Source organism: Copadichromis virginalis, linkage group LG19 (assembly GCF_057382275.1).
Source record: "Copadichromis virginalis isolate Kocher_CV1m ecotype Utaka linkage group LG19, C_Virginalis_male_GT1.1, whole genome shotgun sequence".
NCBI lineage: Eukaryota > Metazoa > Chordata > Actinopteri > Cichliformes > Cichlidae > Copadichromis > Copadichromis virginalis.
Window position 1 is genome coordinate 27,585,061 of NC_140636.1, and position 23,599 is coordinate 27,608,659.

The 23,599-nt window shown below is 40.7% G+C and overlaps 2 protein-coding genes across 2 annotated transcripts in view; both read left to right on the forward strand.

Moving 5' to 3' along the window:
- myo10l1 (myosin X, like 1) overlaps positions 1-16,313 on the forward strand; it is a 56,451-nt gene extending 40,138 nt beyond the window's left edge. The window contains exons 16-43 of the mRNA XM_085440812.1: positions 19-87; positions 171-253; positions 628-730; positions 889-969; positions 1,091-1,215; positions 1,317-1,434; positions 1,551-1,657; positions 1,739-2,006; positions 2,075-2,908; positions 3,091-3,214; positions 3,383-3,521; positions 4,123-4,227; positions 4,532-4,627; positions 4,731-4,824; positions 5,046-5,101; positions 5,979-6,121; positions 6,402-6,596; positions 6,837-6,994; positions 7,086-7,206; positions 7,920-8,068; positions 8,179-8,327; positions 8,425-8,632; positions 8,964-9,100; positions 9,199-9,322; positions 11,975-12,328; positions 12,532-12,708; positions 12,797-12,988; positions 13,098-16,313. Of these exons, the coding sequence (XP_085296938.1) occupies positions 19-87; positions 171-253; positions 628-730; positions 889-969; positions 1,091-1,215; positions 1,317-1,434; positions 1,551-1,657; positions 1,739-2,006; positions 2,075-2,908; positions 3,091-3,214; positions 3,383-3,521; positions 4,123-4,227; positions 4,532-4,627; positions 4,731-4,824; positions 5,046-5,101; positions 5,979-6,121; positions 6,402-6,596; positions 6,837-6,994; positions 7,086-7,206; positions 7,920-8,068; positions 8,179-8,327; positions 8,425-8,632; positions 8,964-9,100; positions 9,199-9,322; positions 11,975-12,328; positions 12,532-12,708; positions 12,797-12,988; positions 13,098-13,202 (4,614 nt within the window). The 3' untranslated portion in view covers positions 13,203-16,313. The remainder of the gene's footprint in view (positions 1-18; positions 88-170; positions 254-627; positions 731-888; positions 970-1,090; positions 1,216-1,316; positions 1,435-1,550; positions 1,658-1,738; positions 2,007-2,074; positions 2,909-3,090; positions 3,215-3,382; positions 3,522-4,122; positions 4,228-4,531; positions 4,628-4,730; positions 4,825-5,045; positions 5,102-5,978; positions 6,122-6,401; positions 6,597-6,836; positions 6,995-7,085; positions 7,207-7,919; positions 8,069-8,178; positions 8,328-8,424; positions 8,633-8,963; positions 9,101-9,198; positions 9,323-11,974; positions 12,329-12,531; positions 12,709-12,796; positions 12,989-13,097) is intronic.
- Positions 16,314-16,828: 515 nt separating this feature from the next.
- Positions 16,829-23,423, forward strand: pttg1ipa (PTTG1 interacting protein a). Its single transcript, XM_085441774.1, has 7 exons — positions 16,829-17,088; positions 17,955-18,007; positions 18,300-18,408; positions 20,141-20,243; positions 21,128-21,193; positions 21,757-21,803; positions 22,673-23,423. Exons 1-7 carry the CDS (start codon positions 17,001-17,003, stop codon positions 22,708-22,710), a joined length of 504 nt encoding a protein of 167 aa, XP_085297900.1. The 5' UTR covers positions 16,829-17,000; the 3' UTR covers positions 22,711-23,423.
- The last annotated feature ends 176 nt before the right edge of the window (positions 23,424-23,599 follow it).

Here is a 23,599-nt window from a genome sequence, read left to right on the forward strand (position 1 = left end):
ATGCTTCTGTTTTTGCAGACAAACCCTTACTATGTCAAGCCCAGACTTGCTGATCATCAGTTTGGTATCAAACATTATGCTGGAGAGGTGAGTTTTATTCAGAACGGACCTGCTGCACGCCATCATTGTGTTGTAAAGTCAGTGTAGTTTATAATATCTGTTTCCGACAGGTCCTCTATGATGTCAGAGGAATCCTGGAGAAGAACAGAGACACATTCAGAGATGACATCCTGAACATGCTCAAGGACAGCAGGTAATATCTGCAGATATGATGGTTAATTAGGACTCAGAGGTCTAATTAACCAGTCATTCAAAGAAAGAAGGGTTTTAAAGGTAAATCCATGTTTTGTTTGCCTTGTTTTAAGCTGATATGAATTATTGGGCTGAAGTCCAAACAATAACCAAAATAATGGATATTAGTTTCTGAAAATATGAAAAAAGTGTTTCTAAAAGCTTCTAATGAGCTTTGAAACTGACCATCCAAACACACTGTGGTGGATTTTTTTGTTTATTTTTTCCAGCTCTGCCAGTTTCCTTGTTGTTATCCCGATGTACCCTGTAATACGTTTTCTAACATGAGTTAGCAGATGCGTGTGTTTCATCCTTTGTATTTCTGTCGATTCATAGACTGGACTTCATCTACGACTTGTTTGAAAAGGTCGGCAGCAGGAACAATGAGGAGAAGATGGGAACAGCCCGGCGTAAACCTACAGTGAGCTCCCAGTTCAGGGTGAGTGATATGATGTTGGTGCTAACTGTTAACTAAGGGTCTTGAACTGAGAGAATAATTAAAACGCATTAAAGAAAATGTTTTTGGGGTTTTTTGGAATGGTAGTTATGATTGTTATGGCGATGTATCGGCATTTATTGTTTTCTTAATCTCTTTAGGACTCTCTTCACGCTCTTATGGCCACTCTGAGTGTTTCCAATCCTTTCTTCATTCGCTGCATTAAGCCCAACATGGAAAAGGTCTGTTTTTTCTATCCAATGTCTTTATCTACTCACATATTCATGTTAATATCACTATCTGACAGTATTATTCTGTACTATATCAAGGTTATGTGTTAAATCCTTTGTATCATCCTTTCAGACTCCAAATGTGTTTGACCCGGAGGTCGTGCTGAATCAGCTGAGGTATTCTGGGATGTTGGAGACCGTGAAGATCCGTCGTGCTGGCTTCCCAGTTCGCAGAACATTCAAAGATTTCTTCTCTCGGTAAAGATCTCTAAATCTACATTCTTACATATTTTTCTATATCTGTGATTTGTTTTTTAAAAGTATCAATTCTTTTCTTTAACGTTACATTTTTATGGCAGTTATAAGATCATTCTGAAAGAAAAGGTGCCGACAGCAGGAGATGATAAGAAGAGAACCACAGACCTTCTGACCAAATATGATAAGACCAAGAAGGAGTGGCAGTTAGGCAAGACTAAGGTGAGGTTTTTTTTTTACCTTTTGGAGATCTAAAATGGCAAAGTTTTGTACAGTGTCTCATATCAAGGTTGTTTAACAAGCTGGCTATAAACTGTTGTCACCTCTTTGTTTTGCAGGTGTTCATGAAGGAGTCTTTGGAGCAGCGTTTAGAGAAAGACAGAGATGAAGTCCGCCGCCAAGCCGCCATGATAATCCGAGCCCACCTACTCACTTTTTCTGCTAAGTAAGAATCTTGTGACGTGAAGTCATGTTTTTGGGACCAGTTATGTTTGTTGCTTTGAATTTTGTGTTATTCGATCCACAGGAAGCACTTCAAACGTGCACGTGCCAGCGTCGTCACCCTCCAGAAACACTTACGAAGGCACATCCAACGCAAACGGTTTGTGAAGCAGCGCAAGGCAGCGGTGGTGCTGCAGAAACACCGACGAGGTCAGGTGGTGCGTGCTCACGTTCGAAAACTGAGAGGGGAGAAGAAGAAGAAGGAAGAAGAGCAAAAGACGAAGGAGGAAGAGGAGAAGGAGAAAACGCTGGGCGAAGGGGAGACGGAGGAAGCGGAGGGAGCAGATGCAAAGGTAAAGCCGTCAGAAGCATCTTCACTGGCATTAATGGGAGTGTTTTAACCCTTTCGTCTGCTCTTTAGGATGAAACTCGCCAAATGGAGGAGATCCTGCAGCTCGAGAGAGAGATTGAGCGCTTGCAGAAGAAGAGGGAGGATGAAGTGTCGCAGCTCTGTGAGTCGTCCAAGCAGGAGCTGCAGCTGCGCCGGGACGCTGAGCTCAAGCGGATGAAAAAGGAGGCATCGCGCAAGGCCACGGAGCTCATCGACCTCCTGAACTTTGGAGGCGTTGATCCCTCACTGGGAGCAGTCGGGGCTAAGCCCGCTGCAGAGGTGAAAGCTCCAAAAGGTGCCAGCACCACCAGAGGAGCATCCAAAGAAGAGGATGTAGACGAAGGCTTTCATGCTGAGGAGGAGTGTATCCCCTTGCCTGACTTCCCTCCCCCTGCTGAGACAAATGCTCCTGTGGATCAGGAAATATTTGCCCAACTCCCTCCTCCACCACCTGCCTTTGCAGAGGGAACAGTGCCCCCTGTACCACCTCCTCCGCCCCCCCTTCCATCAGACAGCATGCTTGCGGGTGGAATTCCTCCTCCACCTCCCCTCCCTCCACCCGGAGATGGCACCACTGTGCCTCCACCACCGCCTCCACCAGGAGAGGAGGAGAAGAAAGAGCCAGAAAGGAAAGTGAGCATGGTGGAGAGCCTCGTAGATGGCGAGGAGCCGATCTACAGCATGCCGGCCGACACAGAATCAGATTACGACCAAGAAGAGGAAGAGGGGTCAGTCACCGCCGGAGACGACAGCTCCGTGTCGGGAAGCAACCGAGGGAGCGCGACTGTGGCGGACGAGGAACACCCCAGGAAGTCGACCTGCACCAACGCCAGCATCGAGTCCTACAGAGGCAGCTCTGACTCTGTGAGGACACACACTTACACGCATCCTCACAAGCGTGCACGCAGATATGTATGAGCAGCTAGAGTATACAGTGCATTTTAACTCATTGTAATAAACTGTTAGCGTGCTATCTCATTATGGAATAAAAGTAATTATTATTAAAAGCATAAGCAGGTCACTAACGTTCTTGTGTCATGTTGCAGTATGCGGACAGTGATGATGAACATGATGGCATGATGGACACTGATGAAGAAGTGACAAATGGCAGGGTGACTTTGCTCAATGGAAATGGGCCACCATATTTCCACGGCTACCTATACATGAAGGGTATAGATGTTTTTCTTTGTAGAGCTGGTGTTTCTGATCTATTTCTGTAGCACTTGCATTATTAAATATAGCAGATAATCATAGCTCTGCTCTTTCAGTGTGGGCACCAAATCCTATCCACTAGACCTTTTTTTTAATTGACTATGTCTCCCAATTGTGCTCCCTCAGCTGGTCTCATGATCCCATGGAGGAGGCGCTGGTGCGTGTTAAAGGACGAGACCTTCATGTGGTTCCGGTCCAAACAAGAGTCTCTGAAGTCAGGCTGGCTCTACAAGAAAGGAGGAGGACTGTCCACTCTGTCACGGAGGTTGTTGTAGTTATTACTGAGCGAAGCCTGCATGCTTTGCAAATAAAAGCACTATTACAGCTCAGCGCAATCTGATGATGTGATGATTTTTACAAAGCTGTTCAGAAAATGTCAACAAGATGGGTCTGTGAGATCCTACCACACTGCCAAGCAGAAGATCTTAAAATGTAACTGAATGTTTCATATTTCCTCATAATTCTACAAAAGGTGAAGTATAATACAGTATGACAGCTTCATGTAACACCACAGTGTTTGTTAGCTTGATTTATTTAAATGTAAATAGCTTAAAAGTCACAGATTTATTGAATCAGCATGAATGGGTTAATTTGTCTGTAGTTCTGAATGCCGTTGAGTATTTGTGTAACTATAGGGATTAAACCCCCTGCAGGAGTTCACTACAATACATTAAAGCCAATGTATTAAGCTTTTAGTGGTTCTTCAATTAGTTGGTAATTGATTTAGGAAAAGTATGTGTTCAGAGTAAAAGTTGGTGGTTTTCTTTTTGGGGAAAGAGATGTAGTTGTGATCTTGTTAAATAGAAAGGTTGAGAGGGCAATATTAAGCTTATGAAGAGTGCTCATAGTGTCTTATTTCTCTGCAGGAATTGGAAGATGCGCTGGTTTGTTCTGAGGGACAGTAAGCTAATGTACTACGACAACGACAGTGAGGAGAAACTCAAGGGAACCATCGACATCCGAGCAGCCAAGTAAGATTTCCGACAAACCCCACCACCAGAAAATCACACAAAGTTTTCTTCACTATTTGTCTAGAGTTGTGTGGCTAGCAAAACTCAAGAAAAAACAAACAGAAAATCACAAGCAAATACAGAAACATGTTTCAAGCAGACCAGATCATAATGGAAATTTACTGATTTAAAATGTGTTGTATGCAGCTCGGGCATGTTCTTCAGCTTCTCGCTGGATCAATGGAAATTTCCTCTTGATTTCTGGTCCACTGGTCCAGACAGAACCTGAATTTCTCAAACGAGTGTCCTTTTTATGACTTCATAGGGAGATTGTGGATAACCATGAAAAGGAGAACGCTCTGAACATTGTGACAGATGAGAGGACATACCAAGTGTTCGCAGAGTCGCCTGAGGATGCGAGGTATGACGTAGACTTGACCATAGACTGCTAATAATAAAAACAAGCACCTATCCCTGTCTGATTTCATAGCTTTAACATGATGGCATCCTCTTCGTCTGTGCAGTGGGTGGTTCAACGTGCTCAGTAAGGTGCGAGTGTGCACTCCCGAGCAGCTGCTGGAGATGTCCCATGAACAGGCCAACCCCAAAAATGCTGTGGTCAGTCTTTTAAAAACACGAATCAGTAAATTCCTCTGATCTGAAAATATTCTTCCCACAAAATGTGCATGTTCGATAGCTTGTAATTGGTTGTAGGTGATTATTGTTTTAATGGTTTTCTTATCGAAAACGATACAGATAAGGTTGTGAACAGTCACGAGTTGGATTGGTTTATTAAGACAAATAGTTCAGTTTGAACAATGCTCTCCTTTCTCATTCAGGGAACTCTTGATGTGGGATTGATTGACTCCGTTTGTGCATCAGACAACCCTGATCGGTAAGTTTGATCAGCTAGAAAAGAAGCTGATGTTCTCCTCATATGCAGAAGAAGAAGAAATTCTCTCTCTGGTTGGAGTATGAATGAAGAACTTAGTAGAAAAGAATGACGAGCAACTTTATACAAGACCTGAGACTTACTTTAGTGCCAAGATCAGCACTAAAGAAATGCAATGCAGCCACAGGTGCTTGTTTTGCACCATGTGGCTGCAAAACAAACCCAAATCATCACCCCTCCAAAACCAAGCTTGACAGTTATTATGAGGTGTTTCTCCTGATTTGCTGTGATTGGTTTTCACCGAGCGTGCCACTGTGCATTATCTACAAACACTCCACTTTAGTCTCATCTGTCCAAAGGACTTTGTTCTTGTTGTGTGTTCAGATGTAACTGTGGAAACCTAAGCCATACTGTTATGTTCTTTTTAGAAAGAAAGAGGCTTGTTCAGTCTTCTTCTAATTGTGCTGTCATGAAATTTAACATTTAGCATGATAACTGAGGTCTGTAGAGTGTTAATTTTTGCAGTTTATGTGCACATTGCTTTATCTGAGCTTGAGATGAAGTCGCTCGCGGGAAGACTGGCATCGGTCTTGAATGTTTTCCACTTGAAATCTTTCTCACTGTAGCACCATGGTTTCCAAATTGTTTGGAAATCAATGTTTGCCTACTCAGACTGACTGGCAGCAACAGTTCTATCTCTGAGATAAATGCTGATATTTTTCCTCTGTGGCATCATGTCAATACCTGAATGGTCCATATGAGAAACCTGGCAGAATTTCTCACTATATTGAGCTGGTCACGCTTGCTGATCATCAATTGGTCAAGTGCATTTTGTTAGCAACACCTGGCTGCTACTTACCCTCATAGTTCATGTTTTCAGGCCAAACTCTTTCGTCATCATTACGGCCAATCGTGTGATCCACTGCAACAGCGACACACCAGAGGAGATGCATCACTGGATCAGTCTGCTGCAGAAACCCAAAGGAGATGCCAGGATAGATGGACAGGAGTTCCTTGTCAGAGGTGAGGGTTTTGGATATTTTCAAACTTATAGATGCAACTCTGTGCTTTCTATATTTTATTACTTTTTTTTTTTTACTTTTGGGAATATTTTAAGCAAGAAAATATTGGGCCATTTATAGATGTTAGAACTATACGCATTATCTGTATTTAATTTTCGCTAAAAACACCATACTGTCATTTTTAAAACAGTCTATCTTCAACGTAAAGGTTTAGGTATCACAATATTTTCTACATTCTTTTTCCTCTTGTTGCCTTCCTCCCCTCTCCTCTCCATCTTCAGGGTGGCTCCAAAAGGAGATGAAGACAAATGCCAAGAGCACCTCCCTTAAGCTGAAGAAGCGCTGGTTTGTTTTAACCCACAACTCCCTGGATTACTACAAGAGCTCAGAGAAAAACTCCTCCAAGATGGGAACTCTGGTCCTTAACTCCCTCTGTTCTGTCATTCAGCCGGATGAACGAGTGCACAGGGAGACAGGTGAGCAGAGAGAAATGAAAGGAACGGGAAAGAAGGGCACATTTAATCAGGGATTATACTTACGAGGTTAGGGATATATGCCGGTGTCTCAGTTTACAATTATAGACTTGATAAATGTACCAGTACCCTGGTTTTATTGAATTAGATTAAAAGGATTTATTGCACAACTCTCATAAAACTTAATCACGATGTTAGTAGAAATAATTTTATTGGATTTAACCCACCCTCTTTTTTTTACAGGCTACTGGAACATCATCGTGTACGGGAGGAAGCATTCCTACCGTCTTTATACTAAGATGCTGAATGAAGCCATGAGGTGGACAGCTGCTATACAGGGAGTCATAGACAGCAAGACCCCAATAGAAACACCAACTCTGCAGCTCATCAGAGACATCAAGGTAAGACGCTCACATAGACAGAGTAAATTCAAATTCATCAGCAGATGTGTGTCTTTAAGATGATTTTTTTTACACCATTGTGTCTTCTCAGGAAAATAGTGTGAACCCAGAAATAGTGGAGCAGATGTACAGGAGGAACCCCATCCTCAGATACACACAGCATCCTCTGCATGCGCCTCTACTGCCCCTCCCTTACGGAGAGGTCACCAGCTGTGAGTGAAATAATAATAATAATAATAATAATAATAATAATAGATACTTTATTGATCCCCATGGGGAAATTACTTGTTTTTCTCTGCATTTGACCCATTCACTCAGTGAAGCAGTGGGCAGCCCACTAAGCAGGCGCCCGGGGAGCAGTGTGTAGGGACGGTACCTTGCTCAGGGGTACCTCAGGGTAGCCGTTAAGTGGATTCGAACCGCCGACCTTCCGATCATGGGGCGACCACTTTACCTACTGAGCTATCCCTGCCCCCAAATAGAGAAACCTCTTACGCTCCCAACTTCCTGTTTCATAGGAAATTAAAGAGGCCAAAAAAAACCACTCAAAAAAGTGTAAAATGGAGTAAAAGTTCTGTCATAGGGTGAAAAACTGGGTATACCCAGGAGGGGTCGCCAGCGGATCACAGGACTAACATAGAGCTAGACAAGGACAAGCTCACAGATCCACAGCCAGAGCTAGTTTAGAGTTGTCATTAAATTTAACAAGCATTTCTCTGGACTGTGATAACAATTGGTGTCCACAAACAGGAGCTTCAGAAGGGAACCTGCACGGGCAGCCACAGGGAGAACATGCAGACAACATGTTTAACACTTTAAAATGCTGACATTGGCACAACAGTCATCCTTTAATGTAATCTTTCTTGATGTTACTGTTCTCATCTTTAGCCTAATTGATTACCTACGTGTTTTTTTCTCCGTGCAGTACAAAGGCAGCAGGGTTACGCCAGTCTGCAGGATGAGGCCGTGCGAGTTTTCAACTCACTACAGGAGATGGAGACACTGGCAGACACGGTGCCCATCATTCAGGGCATCCTGCAGACGTGTCAGGACCTGCGCCCTCTCAGGGATGAGGTACTTTTGTATATTTACTTTCAGAATAAAACTTGAATATTTTATTTCCCATAGAATATTCTTTCAGTTTTCCAGCTGTTTACACTCTGATAAAAATCTTTTCCCCACAGGTTTATTGCCAGGTGATCAAGCAGACCAATCATGTGCCTCAGCCTAACAGTCCAGCCAATCGTGCACACTGGCATCTGCTCACCTGCATGAGCTGCACCTTCCTACCCAGTCGAGCCATCCTCAGATACCTCCGCTTCCACCTCAAGAGGTGAGCGTCTGCATTAGGGATAGCATTTCCCTCACAAAGCATCCATAAAATGCATGCGTGTAAATGTGTTGTGTATATTTGTGTATTTGTAACTCAGGATACGTGAGCGTTATCCAGGCGCGGAGATTGAGCGGTATGCCACCTTCATTGGAGAATCCCTGAAGAAGACCAAAACTCGTGAGTTTGTTCCCTCTCAGGAGGAGATCGCCGCCCTGCTGCTGAGGCAGGAGATGAGCACTACTGTCTACTGCCATGGAGGAGGTTCCTGCAAGATCTCCATCAACTCACACACCACTGCTGGAGAGGTGCATAAACACAATAGATACACAAACATATTTCTCTTTGAAATGCATTATTTAAAATGCACACCTGTAAGATAAAGTTAGAAGTGTGTTCATTTTACACTTGTATTGAGTGTAATGATCCATCACTCACACCTATATCTGGAGACTTGCAGTCGCATTAGCTCATCTTAAACATAAAAGAACAAAAATTAACCTTGAATAGAAGGAGAAAGCTGAGGCTGGGTGCATGTGATTTGCAAGTGATCTTTGAATTATTTGAAAAACCCTTTCAAGATGAAATAAATCAGTTTCAATGGGAATACTAAACGCCGTCTGAATGTTGTTACTGCAGGTTGTAGAGAAGCTGATCAGAGGTCTGGCCATGGAGGAAAGCAAGAATTTGTTTTCTCTGTTTGAGCACAACAGCTTCACAGACCGAGCTCTGGAGAGCAGAGTGATTGTGGCAGATGTTCTGGCCAAGTTCGAGAGGTATCCGAGTCTTTGTGAACAAACACTGCCGTCCATTTAACCGTGTCTTTGTTGTACACTTTGCAGTAACGCATGGCATGTTTTCCTTTATTTTTCAGACTGGCAGGCAGCGAAGAAGAGGAGGAGGAAGGAGAATGGAAACTCTACTTTAAACTGTACTGTTTCTTGGATGTAGAGAGCATGCCCAAAGAGGGAGTGGAGTTTGCTTTCATGTTTGAACAGGTGAGATTTACTCTAATTATTATGTTTAGCTCAAAGTGATAACCTAAATGCTGACACAAGAAGAAGCAGGTGAGACCAAAAAAGGTGAGCTTTAAAAAATATTGCTGAAGAAGAACAGAAGGTAGATCAGGCATGAGTAAAAAACTCTAAAGGATGTCCGAAAGAAAACAAGGAAATCTTATTTGTATAGCACTTTTAAAACCAAAATGCTTTAGAATAAAATTAATGAAATTTTCATAAAGTTTAATCCTACACACATTCACAATATTTCTACATAATAACACAACAGCAGCCTGTCTTCCAGAGTTCCAGAGATTAGCAGCTTCTAGAAGCTTCTCAAAAGTTATTAAGAAATAAACCTTAATAATCTTGAGTCAGTGTGGGTGTCTCGGGTTGGTGTCAAGGTTGACCCAAATCCACAAGAAGAAGTTCAGCAAGTGACGGACAACAATGTCTATAAATCGAAGCAGGAGGAAACATAAAGAGGCAAAAGAGAACAAACAGAGAACAAAAAGCACAACAGGGCAGAAAAATAAGGCAACCTGAGGCTTCAAATATACTGGTGACTACAGTTAACTAAAAGTGATCTAACAACTAAAACTAACTAAACAAAAATAAAAACTAGACTTTAAAAAAACCAAAACGATCTGAAACAGTTTTGTATCCATCCATCCGCTTCTGTTTATCCTTTTCGGGGTCGCGGGGGGCACTGGAGCCTATCCCAGCTGTCTTAGGGCGAGAGGCAGGGTACACACTGGACAGGTCACCAGTCTGTCGCAGGGCTAACACATAGAGACAGACAACCAATCGGACTCACATTCACTCCTATGTGTAATTTAGTGTTTCCAATTAACCTAACCCCACTAACTGCATGTCTTTGGACTGTGGGAGGAAGCTGGAGTACCCAGAGAGAACCCACGTAAACACGGGAAACATGGAGACTCCACACAGAAAGACCCCAGCCTGATGGTAGAATTGAACTCAGGAATTCTTGCTGTGACGCAACAGTGCTAACCACCGTGTCACTGTAAAATAAAAATATAGATGAAATATCGCTAATTTTAGTATTTGTTAGCTTAGCAAAATTGTTATTACAGGTTGCCTGATGTATCTGTTTATTCAGACTCTGGATATCAACAAGACTCTAAATCAACTGCTATGAAAAAGTTCTGTGTTTTTATTGTAATATATTTACTGATTTTCCTAAATCTTGCCTTTGACATATGTCCACCATACAATGATAATTAAAAAGACCAAAACTTACACTGAAACTAATAAACCTAACCATTCTCAAACAATAAAAACTAAACCGAAACAAGAAAATCCACTCAGCAAACTAACTGAAAGTACACTGTACTTAAAAAGTCAAAATGAAATAAGAATAAAAACTAATTAGAAAAAAGTAAACTGCAATAACTCTTCTGGGGATTAATCTGGTCACAGCAACACAGCTGGAGAAAATAAGGAACAGGTGAAACAAATGAATGATACCAAAACATGGGAAGTAAAACTTCAAACATCAAACACAGGAGTGAACTAAATACCAGAGTAAAACAGGAAGTGAGCAGGGCACAGAGACGGCCACTTAACATGGGAACACAGGTGAGGCAGGAATAAACTGAAAGCATGAAATGATATGAATCACCAAAAACAGAAACCAGATAGTGAGCAAGAACACAAATAAGAAAACTTAAACAGAAGAAAGAAAAACTGGACTCATGATATAACAAATCTAAGTTAAAGCAACAACTCTACAGTAGGCAAACATTACTCATAAACCCAAACCTTGCGATAACTAAAGATTCAGATGAAACAAAAAACATTGATCCAAAAAGAAACTAAGAAAACTCAAAATCCTGCGTCAGGGACCCAGTCATGTATGTAGGTTCAAGACCATTTAGGCCTTTAAACACAAACAGTGCCACTTTATACTGGATGTTTCTGTAAATCTTGGAATAACTAATAGATGATAGATAATTGACTAACTCCAGTGTACAGTGAAGAAAAAGATAATAACATCATCCTCCTAAGATAATAAGATAGTTCTGAGCTGGAAGAAACTGCTCTTGACCCCAACATTTCTTTGTTAAATTTCAAATTAATGTCCCAAGATTATCCCAATGTTTTTAACATGAATGAAAGGAATTAAAAAGCCCTTAAAATGTCTTATTTAACCTCTTAATTCGTAATCGTGCCAAATTATATGACCTCTGTTGTGGTTTAGCTGTAAGAAACTGTGTGACATCAAGTAGTTTTTATATCTAAAAGCTCCTTGAATGAAGAACAAAGCCATAATAATCTCAAAGGAGTAAAAACCAGAAACCAAAACTAATTAATGTTGACACCTGACAACAATCAAAATCTAAGTCTGGGTTAAACAAACTGGGGAACGATACATAGATAAATCAACGAGGACCTAAAGATTGTAAGTAAAACGAGGCTTTCCTACATGAACGATGTAGTGGTGGCTGTTGACTCGCTGGTTCTCTGGCATGAATGTATGACTAGGTGTATTCATTTTTAGTAAGATTACAAAAGCAGTATTTGAACGCAATTCCAATTGAGCCTGATATTTTCTCTTCCTGCTGAAGATGTGATCCAGTCAGGAAATATAAGTGTCAGAAATGCAGACTGTCTTGCTCTCTCTCCCAGGCGCACGAATCTTTGATAAGTGGTCACTTCCCGGCCTCGGAGGAAACGCTGCAGCACCTGGCCGCTTTACGTCTTCAGTATCTCCACGGTGATGGGGCAGGTCGAGCCGGGTGGAGCCTGGGGAGCGTCTACCCAATTGGACGTCTGCGCAACCGCATTTTGCACTCCACCAAACCGGGTGTGGGGGTCACAGGTGGAGCTGGAGGGGCTGGAGGTGTTGGAGCTGTAGATGGAAAAGGCGTGGCAGTAGGACAAGGTGGTGTCGGGCCCTGCGTAGAGAAACGAAAGACTCCGAGCTTCCTGGATGGCACCCTTAGGAGAAGTTTCAAGACTGGTTCACTGAAGAAGCAGAAGGTCAGTGATGGAGGAAAAAGTAGCTTTTCATTAAAGTTAAAGAAAATATAGCTACTTCATTTTAAAATTCTACTTTGCAAAAGTGATTTGTACAATTCTGCATCTTAAGTTCACTGAAATCCGTCTCCTGCTATACTAAATAATAAATGAATAAATAAATAAATATACACATGATAGTTCGGAGGATTCGCTGATTGTTTCAGATGGAGGATGAGCAAATGCTTGAGATGTGGGTGAAGGAGGAGACGTCTGCAACACGGACCAGCGTGCTCGAGAAGTGGACTCGTCTGCAGGGCATGCCGCAGCATCAGGCCATGCTGAAATACATGAGCATCATTAAGGAGTGGCCAGGATATGGCTCCACCCTATTTGATGTGGAGGTGAGGAAAAACGCTCAGAAGATCAATTTTGGAGCTTTGTACAAATAAATTTGATCTGCTTCTTTTCCCTTCTCTCTTCTCTTGCTAGTGTAAAGAGGGAGGTTTCCCTCATGATCTGTGGCTGGGTGTGAGCGCTGACAACGTGTCTGTGTATAAACGAGGAGAACCCAAACCGCTCGAGACCTTCCAGTACGAACACATCACCTTCTTCGGAGCGTCACAGCCCTGCACCTACAAGATCATCGTGGATGAGAGAGAGATGTACTTTGAGACTCCACTGGTGAGAGCTCATCATTCGTTGTCTAATCACCCCCCCTCAGCGTATTTTCTCAGCGTAGGATTTGATACCTCTTATCTAGGATGTACTAATCTCCTTTTTCACATTTTAGGTCGGCGAGATCACCAAGATTATGCGGGCCTACATCAACATGATGGTGAAGAAACGCTGCAGCATCATGTCTGTGTCCAGTGTTGCCAGTGCCTGGGTCAGGTGATCTCTCCCAGCCAGTCAAAGCTCTTCGTTCATCCATCTAGTGACACCAGACGCCTTGGCTCCTTGCATTGGTTGGTTGTGTTTTATAAAGGGCAGTCGCACCAACCAGCTCAACCTCCCACGTTGAATCATGAGCAGGGAATGAGCATCAATTACAAAAATGGGGAAAAAGTGGACACAGAAGCCAAATGCACACTCAACTGGCCTGGAGATCTATTAATAACGTAACATGAAATAGCATGAAAAAAAAAACTGTTTTGGGGGGCTGTCCCATCAAATACATAACCCTCAGCAGTAGTCCTGCATGTAGATGTTCAAGCACACACCAAACTCTCCGTTTTTGGACAAATTCAGAAACAACAAGCACAAAGCAGCCACCCAGTCCCAGTCAGCCCCAGGTGGCTCCTCCAACCTCCATTGCACTGCCAGACAGAAGAAAGCCACACTTTCTCAGTTTTGTTAGTTTCTATCTCACTTCTCCTCTAATTTCCGAGTCTCTCTCTTTCTCTTTATATATCCTCACTCTTTGTTTGCGGTCGCTGTTAAGTTAAAATGCTAAATTCTTGTTCTTGCTTGCTTTCTCTGTCTGTTATCGATAATATCAGCTCTGTCACGTCTGAGGAAAAGGACTCGGTGATTCGTCACCAAACAACATAGTGTTCACCTGCTCACTCGTCAGCGCCACTGTGTGGCCACAAGAAGAAAATTCAGCCAAAGGAAGCGGCTTTAAGTATTTAAAAAAAAAAAATCCTATAAATATTCCAGAGAAGAAAGATTTACTTTGGATGCTCTCCAAAGTATGTGCATGGCTACGAGCCTCACTTGGCTCTGCAAGAACAATATCCAGAACAATGGCCAGAAAACCCCCCAACAAACTTTTCCCTATTTATGTCTACATGTCACACAAGCTGGATAAATGTGTATATTCGCCTACGTGCACACATAAACTGAACAAACATGTATCATTTTGTATCGTATATCACACATTATAATAAGAATTATTGTTACATTTTTGGTGGCCGCTGCACTGTACAGTATATAAATGCCATACTAAATGCAATGTGACACCTGCCATGTAAGATACATGCAAGTGATTGGTGTTAATAATGACCACTGTATGTCTGAATATGATGCCAATACTGTACACTGGCTGTGCCATTAATGTGACTCACAGAGAAGTAAGAGTAAGATAAAAAAAAAAAAAAAAAGGAAACAGACTATAGTGAGTCTGGCTGGTATCGTGGTCATATTTCTAAGAGCATTTTGATGAATTTATCATTGTTGTTATTTGTTGGACTCACTCTGAAGAATTAATTGGAGCCATGAAATCCTGTCTATCCTCATCTGCTCAAGCTATTCTCATTTTTTTCTTCAGAGATCAGGAGACTTAAGCAAAAATGCACACAACCTTGTTTGTCTGTGTTTTTAGCCTATTTATGAACATGTGATTTTTATTTAAACAATTACTGATAATACTGTTATTATTGTATTCCCCCTATCTTAGCCAACCTAAAGTGCTGTGTCTGCATTGCTGCTGTGTGTGTGAGTGTATTAATGGCGTAAACTGTTGGATACGAGAAGGGAAAAGAGAAGCGATACTACTGAAGTGATACTAGTGATACTACTGTATTCCTTGGAAAAAAAGAGATGAATTTACATGAGTAACTTTTGCGAAGAATGGTGTTGTAATTGTGAGTTAACGGGAAAAGCATGGAATATCAGGGGAGGGTTGAGGGGTTGTTTATTTCCTATTGTGCCGTATGTGTTGCAAAGTTTGTTCAGGAAGAATGAAAATATGCTTTTGATTATTCTTTTTTTTCGGCATCAGTGTACAAGAAGCAGATATGACACTGTGAGGACACGGGCTTGGAAAAAGTTTAATTGTGCACTTGGAATGCTGAAATTCATCACTGCTTTGTGTGTGTGTGTGTGTGTGCATGCGTGCGTGTGTTCTTTGGACTCGAAGTGAGGTCACCTGATGCTGTGCATTGCAGCTAGATGGCACTCATGTCAAACACCTGCAGAGAGCACTGTAAACAAAGTGTTCCCACAAAGCAGATATCCACTGGGAGTGCTCGCATAGCATGGAAAGTTACCGTCCAGCATGACAACATGCTCCAGTTATTTGTCTTATCTGGTTTAGATGAAGTTTCTAAACTTGTTTCTGTGGCAATAAGATTTTCAGGATTTGCCCCAAAGACAGATCTGGTTTGGCTTTTCACACCAGACACTAAAGTGAAGTTCTTCAGGTGAAATATGTTGTTGTTTTTCTAGTTCATCACATACTCTACAGGGTGGCAGCGATGATTTTAGAAAAACTGAGGCTGTGAATCCAAAACCCCTCCAACCCCTCTGAAGTGTTGCCCAGTAACCAAAAATAAATTTATCCACAGATTTAATGAAAAAAAACCTGAATTGCTTCTTTAAATATAACAATTTAAAGTCTAAGAATATTGAAATCAGTCTCTACGACATGTAAAGTTGTAAGTGTACAATGCAGAGATTTGCTAAAATTCTCCAAATTTTAATAACCTCAGTGTCTTTAATCATAGCTACGGCCTGAAAGCATACACACAGCCCACTGGGATCCTGCCTGTAGATTTAGAATAAGCAGAACTCACTCACAGGTTCCACTTTGAACTTTTGGTTAATTTAGTTTAATCTAAAAAAAAAAAAAAAAGGAGTGAAAAACTGAAAAATTGAAGTTCACAAGCCATAAATCCTGAGGACCCTGGAGCTGTGAGATCTGGTTATTCTACATCTGTGGTTCTGTCTGTCACTGATATTACACTGAGTAAGAAGAACTTGCCCTGTAGTTGCTGAAATGTGATCAGCATGTTTCTTAATGGAAATTCTGATTACAAATCTGTCTTCAAGGGCAACTTCATCACAAAGGGTCCTGTTATCAGCCGCAGGCGGCCAAAGTGGGGCCCACTCTTATCTTGTGTTACGCTTATTATCACCTTTACATAGTAAAACATTGTGCTTGTTTAAACAAAAAGAACAACAAAAAAAAAAGAGAGAAAGAGAGAGATATGTGTGGTGTTCTTTTTTTATTTGTAACTGGCTTTACAAAATTATGCTTTAATAAATTATTGAAAATGGTCCTATATTTACCGTGATCTTTGTGTACTTATTTTTGAACAGAGTGGAAGTTTTTCAGGGAGCTGTGCATGTGCTGGCACTAGGGCTCCAAACCTCTTTGCCTTTGGATGTCCTGTTCGTTTCATGAAGTTTATCATCTAATTTGTTGAAACAAAATATGGAAGCTTTAGAAGAGCTGAGGAGCTGGGGAGCTAAGCTGCCCAACAACATCTAGCTCATGAAGTCCTCTACAACAATTAGCTGTTATGTGTTAGCATTTGTTATAGAGTCACTTTCCTACTGTGGGAGGCCAACACAGAGCTTGGGAATGAATGGATTAAACGAAACAGCTGTAAAAAGGTATGATCCATCAGGAAAAAAGCTAATGTTTTAACTGTGACTTTTTAAAAATATACTTTTTGTGTGTGTCAAAGCAGCTATTTTTGTAAACTCCGTTTATTCAGCGCATAGTTTAAATGACGTATATCGAAATGCACTGCGCTCTGCCAACGCCTTTCCCTCTTTTGTCTGTTTGGGTGCGTAAAGAGAGCGTGCGTCAGGATTTTGCTTTTGGTTCCTTCCCAGCAAGTTCACTTCTCAGGTTTCAGACTTCTGTCGGAGCAGCCGAGGCATTTCCTCCTTTTGCGCTTACACTGTCTTCTAAAATCTTCTGAAACATAAAAAATTGGAGGAGAATCTGAGTCTACGCTCTTGGATGATGGGTTTACGGATATTATTGGCTGTTCTTCTCTTTGGTTTCGGCCTGGCGAGCGTTTTCGCCGATTCGTCCACACCTGAGAACGGTAGGAAAGGAATCGGTGAATGTGGGGGCTGAGGAATTAGTTAAGCTGAAAATCTTTGTTTTTTGTTTTTGATCAGATGTAGCTGCTTTCTAATTCATTATTATTATTATTGTTTTTAGTAGTATTGTTGTTTTTATCTTTATAGCTACGCGCAGGTTGCTCAAAACCCCGAATGTGAGTCTTTTATCTGTTCAGTAAAGTCACAACAGTTTTAAGGGCTATTATATTCATAAAGCATTGTTTCATAAGCCTTGAACTGAGGAGAAAAGCACCCAAACATCTAGAATTAAAATGTCATTGTTTGCATTTTCTACACTGAAACTATTTATTATAAAATATATTAGATAACCTTACGTACCGGCCACATTTAAGCTTAAAAGGAATAAAAACACAACTTTGTTGGTAGAATTGTGTCTGTGTAAGATTCCTGTCTCTGAAAACTGTTGAAACCTCTCAACAGGAACAAGGAGTCTCTTTTTCAGCCCCTGGGGTGCTTGATTGTTTCAGAGCAGAGACTAAGAGAAACTGTGGCACACAAATATGAGACATTGTTTCTCCATTTTACAGATGCATGGCTTCACTCGCACAAACCCGGCTGTTGTTCTGTGTATGTCTGCTGATAATAACATGACTGGCTGTGTAGTTGCTGTACTTAGTCGCCATGGAAAATGTCCCAGGAGGATTACCAGTAGTTACAAAAACCAGAGTGGGCACATGCCAGGCCTTTTTAAATCTGCTCCTCATGGTGCTTTCATTTAAACTCGACAAGTTTTGCAGTCATGTTTGCCTTGACGTTTGAGGCAAAATGTTTCCACCTTGCCCATTATGTCCTTTAACTCGATTGTATTGACTTCTTTGACTTACAGTGTGTGAGTTGAAAAACGGGACAAGCTGTGAGGAATGTCTGAAAAATGTGACGGTAAGTTCGCTGAGAGAGCGTTTTATTTCTGCTTGGCTGATTTCTTTTTTGGGTTAACAGAGTTTCTGTGTGTGTGCATGGTCAGAATAGATGTCTCCTCCTCCAACCCAGACCTGTTTGACTGGTTTGAGAAGTAACTGATCTCATGAATTCTCACCCTGCTCCTTTTTTAGGCTGTGTGTGCCTATCACACACAGCCTAAAAAAGGTAATTTCCTGTAATTAGCCTGCATACCTCCTTTTTTGTTTTTCTGTTTAACTAATAGGGAAATTGTGCACATTTTTTTAAACAGTGCTTGTGGTGCATCACAACAAAGTCATGTGTAACATATCCAGTGAGAACCATCCTCCCACCCCATGCGCTCTGCCCTCTGAATGATGCACGATGGGGACTCTGCTGGAGTAAGAAAACACACACACACAAGCTGATCACATTGATAACATTTAGTTAATTGAATTAAAGTCGTTAAATATGCTGTCCAGTACACTGTCCGACTGAAGCTTATTTGCTGATTTTCTTTCTTTTTTTTCTCTGTGTGTTAGTGATAATTAATAAACGATATTCTTGTATAAGACAAAAATACTTACATGTCCCTGAAGTTGAGAAATTACTGTGTTGCATCAGTCCAATCATGATAAAAAATTGGAAAATTAAAAATTACTCCAAAGAAGGAGCTCAGGTTAAATGAAAAATACAAGAAAGTCAAGTGCTTTATGGATTAAAATCTAAATGTGATACTATACTAGGAGGTTAAACCTAAAATGAAGGCATGTATTGTGGTATGAGGTAGCAAAGAACTTCTGCGTCTGTCCTTGTGGCAGCTGAGCTGAAACAGATGTTAGATGAGGTGTTAATTAAGTGGTGCAGAGAGGATCTATAGCCACAGTCATTTGGCTGACCTCAGCATCAAAATGCAACAGCAACAATTAATTCCCTTTACGCATAACATGGACTCATTCCCACAGCTAGCACTTCAGTGTTCCAGATAAAATGTCTGGGATTGTGCAATCCCTTCACATAACACATCTTACTAAAGTCCTGAAGCCAGGTACAGTCACACTGTGTGCACAGTGTTTTGCTGCTACTCCAACACTCACTGTGTTCCCTCTGCTCTTAATCAGCTCACTGAACTAATCCATGTTATTGGGCAGCCACATACATTCCCCATGATGCTGGCTGTAACAGCTTCGTCTCCATCATTTTCCTCATAGGTCCCCCAGGTTTACAGGCCTCGCTCCGGGCAGTAGAGCCCCTTTCTGCGACTTGCTGAAATTGTAGTGATACGAAAAACCACTAGTAGGCTTGTTAGGCTATTTCACCTCCACATAAACTACAAGGAGCAAGAAAAATCCACTTTAGTAGGTTATGAAATAATTTCAAAATAAATAAATTGGAACAAGAGCTACTGCAACAGGCTCCCAATCAGCACCGTGCCAAGGATAAATAAAAACTAAATAGTTATATTTAAAGGCTTTTTCTCTTAAAAAAACTATTTTTTTTTCCTAAAAAAACCCCAAAACTTACAAATAGAGATTAAAAGATCCTGCATCTTCATAATTCTTATTTTTTTCACAAATGAAGATTGGAACAGTTTATCCTGATTTGCTGTAGATGAAAGTTTCACTAAATCACTAGAGTGGAAAAACAAAAAACCCCTCCATGTTTGTGGATTTTGCGTCTGGGGTTGTTTGTTTTGAATAAGTGCTTCAGCGTGTAGATACGTTTTAGACAATAGCAGGATGGGGGAAAGCCCTATCCTGTTTCACCGTGACAGCCTCTCCCTGTACAAAGCGTGCTATCCAATAGTTTGGTAGTAAAATAGGAACCCATTCATGTTAACATTCATTTTGTCCACATGCTTTTGTACTATTACATCTTTAAAATCTTGATGCAGAACTTTTTACAGAAGTACATTTGCATATTAAACATTACATTAAAATTGTCTTTGATCCTTGTTATTTTTATCAGTGAGTCAAAAAACATTAACGTTTTATTCAGTACATCTGTAGAATGATTTGGTTTGAGAAGAGGAAATTAAACGCAACCTAATGAAGGAGGAAGAACAAGAATTTTCTATCTGGAAGATAAATTTGTGATTTCTGAATGACATTGTCACTCTGGTTCTGTCTGCAGTGAACTTCCAGATCTTGATAATCACCTTGTCAGTGGTTGGTGGCATTCTTATCATTGCCTTTTTGGTCTGTCTGTTCTGCTGCTGCAAGTGTGAGAACATCGGGTAAGTGTAATGTGAGCTCTGGTTGACAAAACCCTCTCATTCCAGCCAGTGTGATGCTGGTAGAATACATTGTAGCAATTATATTATTAGTTGTGTGCAACAGGTTAAGATATGTACTGACTACCCATCAAGTCCTTCAATTAAATGATTATGTTACACGTAAGCAATCCTGAAAATGGGAGTGTTTCCGCTTATGCGTGAGCGTGAAGTAGCACAAAGGCAGTCTGCAGGCAGTCAGGTACTGCCCGTCTACCTGCAGAGAGTGTTTATTGTGGATTGGGGCTGTGTCAAAAACATGTGACACATCCAGTCTGTGGGCTACTCTTGCTTCTGCTGTTGTTGGTTCATGAGCCAGCCACAGAGAAAAGTGAAATTATAACTACAAAGAGCTGAAGTGAAACTGTTTAAAATCAGTGAAATGTGTCTACTGTGGAGCCTGTCTGTGCTTTTCATGGCATATTTTTATTCTTTGATTTACTCTTTTCTCATTCTTCTCCTGTTCTTGCTGGACTCTGTTGTCACTCTTTAACTCGACCCCCTTGTCAAGCAATTGGCAGTTGACTGATTCATAGGTCATCCACATCTGGCACCATTTTTGACTTTCAGATGCTGTTTTATTAAGTTAAGGCTGAACTAAAGTTGATTCAGTTCAGAAAAGTGTGGTAATTTAAAAAAAAAAAAAAAAAGAAGTTTTCTACGTTTGCAGGGTTCAACCCCATCTTAAACTCACAACATTTGCCCACATTTATTCACACTAGGAATGCCACTAAATTGCTTTTCTTTAAACATACCTTGCGATGATTGCTTTCTTATGAGTTTGTTAGTAATAATCAGCAATCTTTTCCTTCTACTACATAAATCTAACACTGGTCTTGTTTTTTCAGATCTAGCAGGTCTGAGGCCAAGATGCAGCGGCAGGCCAATAAGCTGAGAACCAAGCAGGACGAAAGGTGGCAATATCATGTTTTGTTTTGTAATACTGTTTCACCCCCTATGACTGGTTGGTCTCTGTATTTGATACATCCATAGCTATAACTTAACAAAACGTGGCTTTAAAGAATTGGTGGACTCTAAATTGCTGCCTAAATCTCTAGTTTATATAATTAAAATTCAAAAATCATGAGAAAAAACAAAACTACAGTTCAGCACCATGTCTTTATGACCAAGTTTCTTCCTATAGAACAGCATCTCTCTCAGCTAACATTAAATATTTGCTATAAACACATACAAATTGGAGTTATTTCTCTATACTTTACATGTATTTCCTCTAAACAACAATTATACATTTTGGGCTTTTATTGGTTCTGTAATAGTTGCACTAGGTGCGACACACCAGCTACCTTTTGCATTGATAGCTATGATTAGCATCGCTTTCTTTCAACACACACGAGGGGGAAAAATGCAGACGTCATACTGTTATCAGCCCAAACTGGTTTGTTTCCACGAGTCTGACATTCTGAAAAATCATTAGTCGTCGCCCTGTGACTTATGGAAGAATGTTTTGTCTTTACAGGAGGGCGGAGATGAAGCAGAGACACCAGGAAATCAGGCAGAAATATGGTGAGCTTTTCTCTTTGTTAGTCTGTGTGTGTCAGCAATCGGCTACCTATACAGCATCTAAATTATGACTTACTCTACAAAACAAAATGTGGCTCTTTTTACACCTGTAATGTCATTTAGTAGATATGAGAGCGCGTGATTAAGAAAGTTGATTCTGTATTGTGCTACCAGTATGAGGCACTTTGCCCAGTTTAGCATAACTGCTGGGGAGGGGAAAAAAGAGCTTGTCTGACTGTGTCCATAAGGTCCAGAGAGTTCAGAGCTATACTATTTAAATGTCTCTTTTCTACTAATGAAATTCAGATGTTTATGGATATGGAACTGGCTACTGCAAGAAATTCAGAGAAAGCATCAGATTATGTCCTCCAGGTTTTCTTTGAGTGGAAATCACCCCAGTGGGCAACACATAACACTATGTTAACTTTGCAGGCCTGCTATAATATGAATGATTTTCAAAAGACACCAATGAGTAATTACTTCTGCACTGGCACTCGCATAGTATCAGGGTTAATTGAGCAGAAAAGATAGACACAGTCGCAAGACTTGTTCCAGTTCATCCTGCAAGAGCACCTCCTGGAGTCTGATCCATGGAGGCCCAACCTACAACCTAAATGTTCCTGCTAAGGTCCTTGTAATGTTATGGCTGATGGGTGTATACCATAAAGCTAAATATAAAAGTTTAAGAGAGGCTGGTAAGTTTTTATTTAGCTATGATACAATACAGTGCGAGGCTAGCCATTTACTCCTGTCCGTGCTAAGCTACGTTCACCGTAATCTGGCATTGACTTCATAGTTACCATTTTGCGTGAATATATCAAACGATTTATTTAAATCAGGGCAACTCTTACTGATTGTTTAATGTTTTCCAGGTCTAAGTGGACAAAACCCATACTCCAGATTTTCTTGAAATGGATTTGTCAACTGAGATTATTAACTGCGGACAGAGGACATCCATGAGCTGTCTTGAAGTGACATGATTGGAGAATTGTTGTAATTGATATAAAAAATCAAATGTAAGAAAAGTAGTTTAAATAGATCAGGGTCATTTGGTCAATGAAGCTTTCAAAGAATCCTACATTTACTGAAATGACCCAAGAGGCTGGAACCAAATGCTAGAAGAGATATGTAGTGTTGGTATTTTTCCAAACACTTGTCATTTATCCTGTGACTCAAGATACTAATCTGCTAATCTACTATTTATTTGGGTATTTAGTCTAATGGTACTGAATGGAAGGAGTCCAGTCTGGCTGCTGGAATATTCTTTCCTTTAGCTTCTGTTGTAATTGTACATTTTCACATTGTTTTTGCTGCTGAGATTTTACTTTTATCTTGTTTTAAATGTTTTTTCCCCATTCTGAAATCTAATTACTGTGTTACTGCTGCTGTTTCCTACTGTTGACAACGAATTTTAAACCAATCACATTTGCAGAATATATTCTGAATATATGAGGTCAAAATGAACATAATGAAAGAACTTAAATAAAAGATTTCAGACTGATCCCTAATTCTGATAGTAACACTGTTTATGTTTATTTCCCATTGAGCTTTCATGTTAACCTACCTTTATAAAATACTGTATGTTTTGTACAGTTTATCAATAAATCAAACATTTGATTAAAAGATGTGTTATTCCTTAAAAGAAAAAAAAATCAATGATCTTCAGTTGTAGTCAGAAGATTACGTATGCTCACCACGAGTTACGACTTTGTACCACGTATACATATGGTATACATAGACCCACACTATTTGTTTAAATCTGCCTTGGTAAGTTGCACGTCAATCAGACACTTTTATCC

Excerpts from the sequence above, each read along its gene's own strand:
- pttg1ipa (XM_085441774.1), top strand. The coding sequence starts at position 17,001 with ATGATGGGTTTACGGATATTATTGGCTGTTCTTCTCTTTGGTTTCGGC. Across the intron at positions 18,008-18,299 it reads AATGTCTGAAAAATGTGACG|TGCTTGTGGTGCATCACAAC; the intron begins GTAAGTTCGCTG and ends TTTTTTAAACAG. Across the intron at positions 20,244-21,127 it reads TGCAAGTGTGAGAACATCGG|ATCTAGCAGGTCTGAGGCCA; the intron begins GTAAGTGTAATG and ends TTGTTTTTTCAG.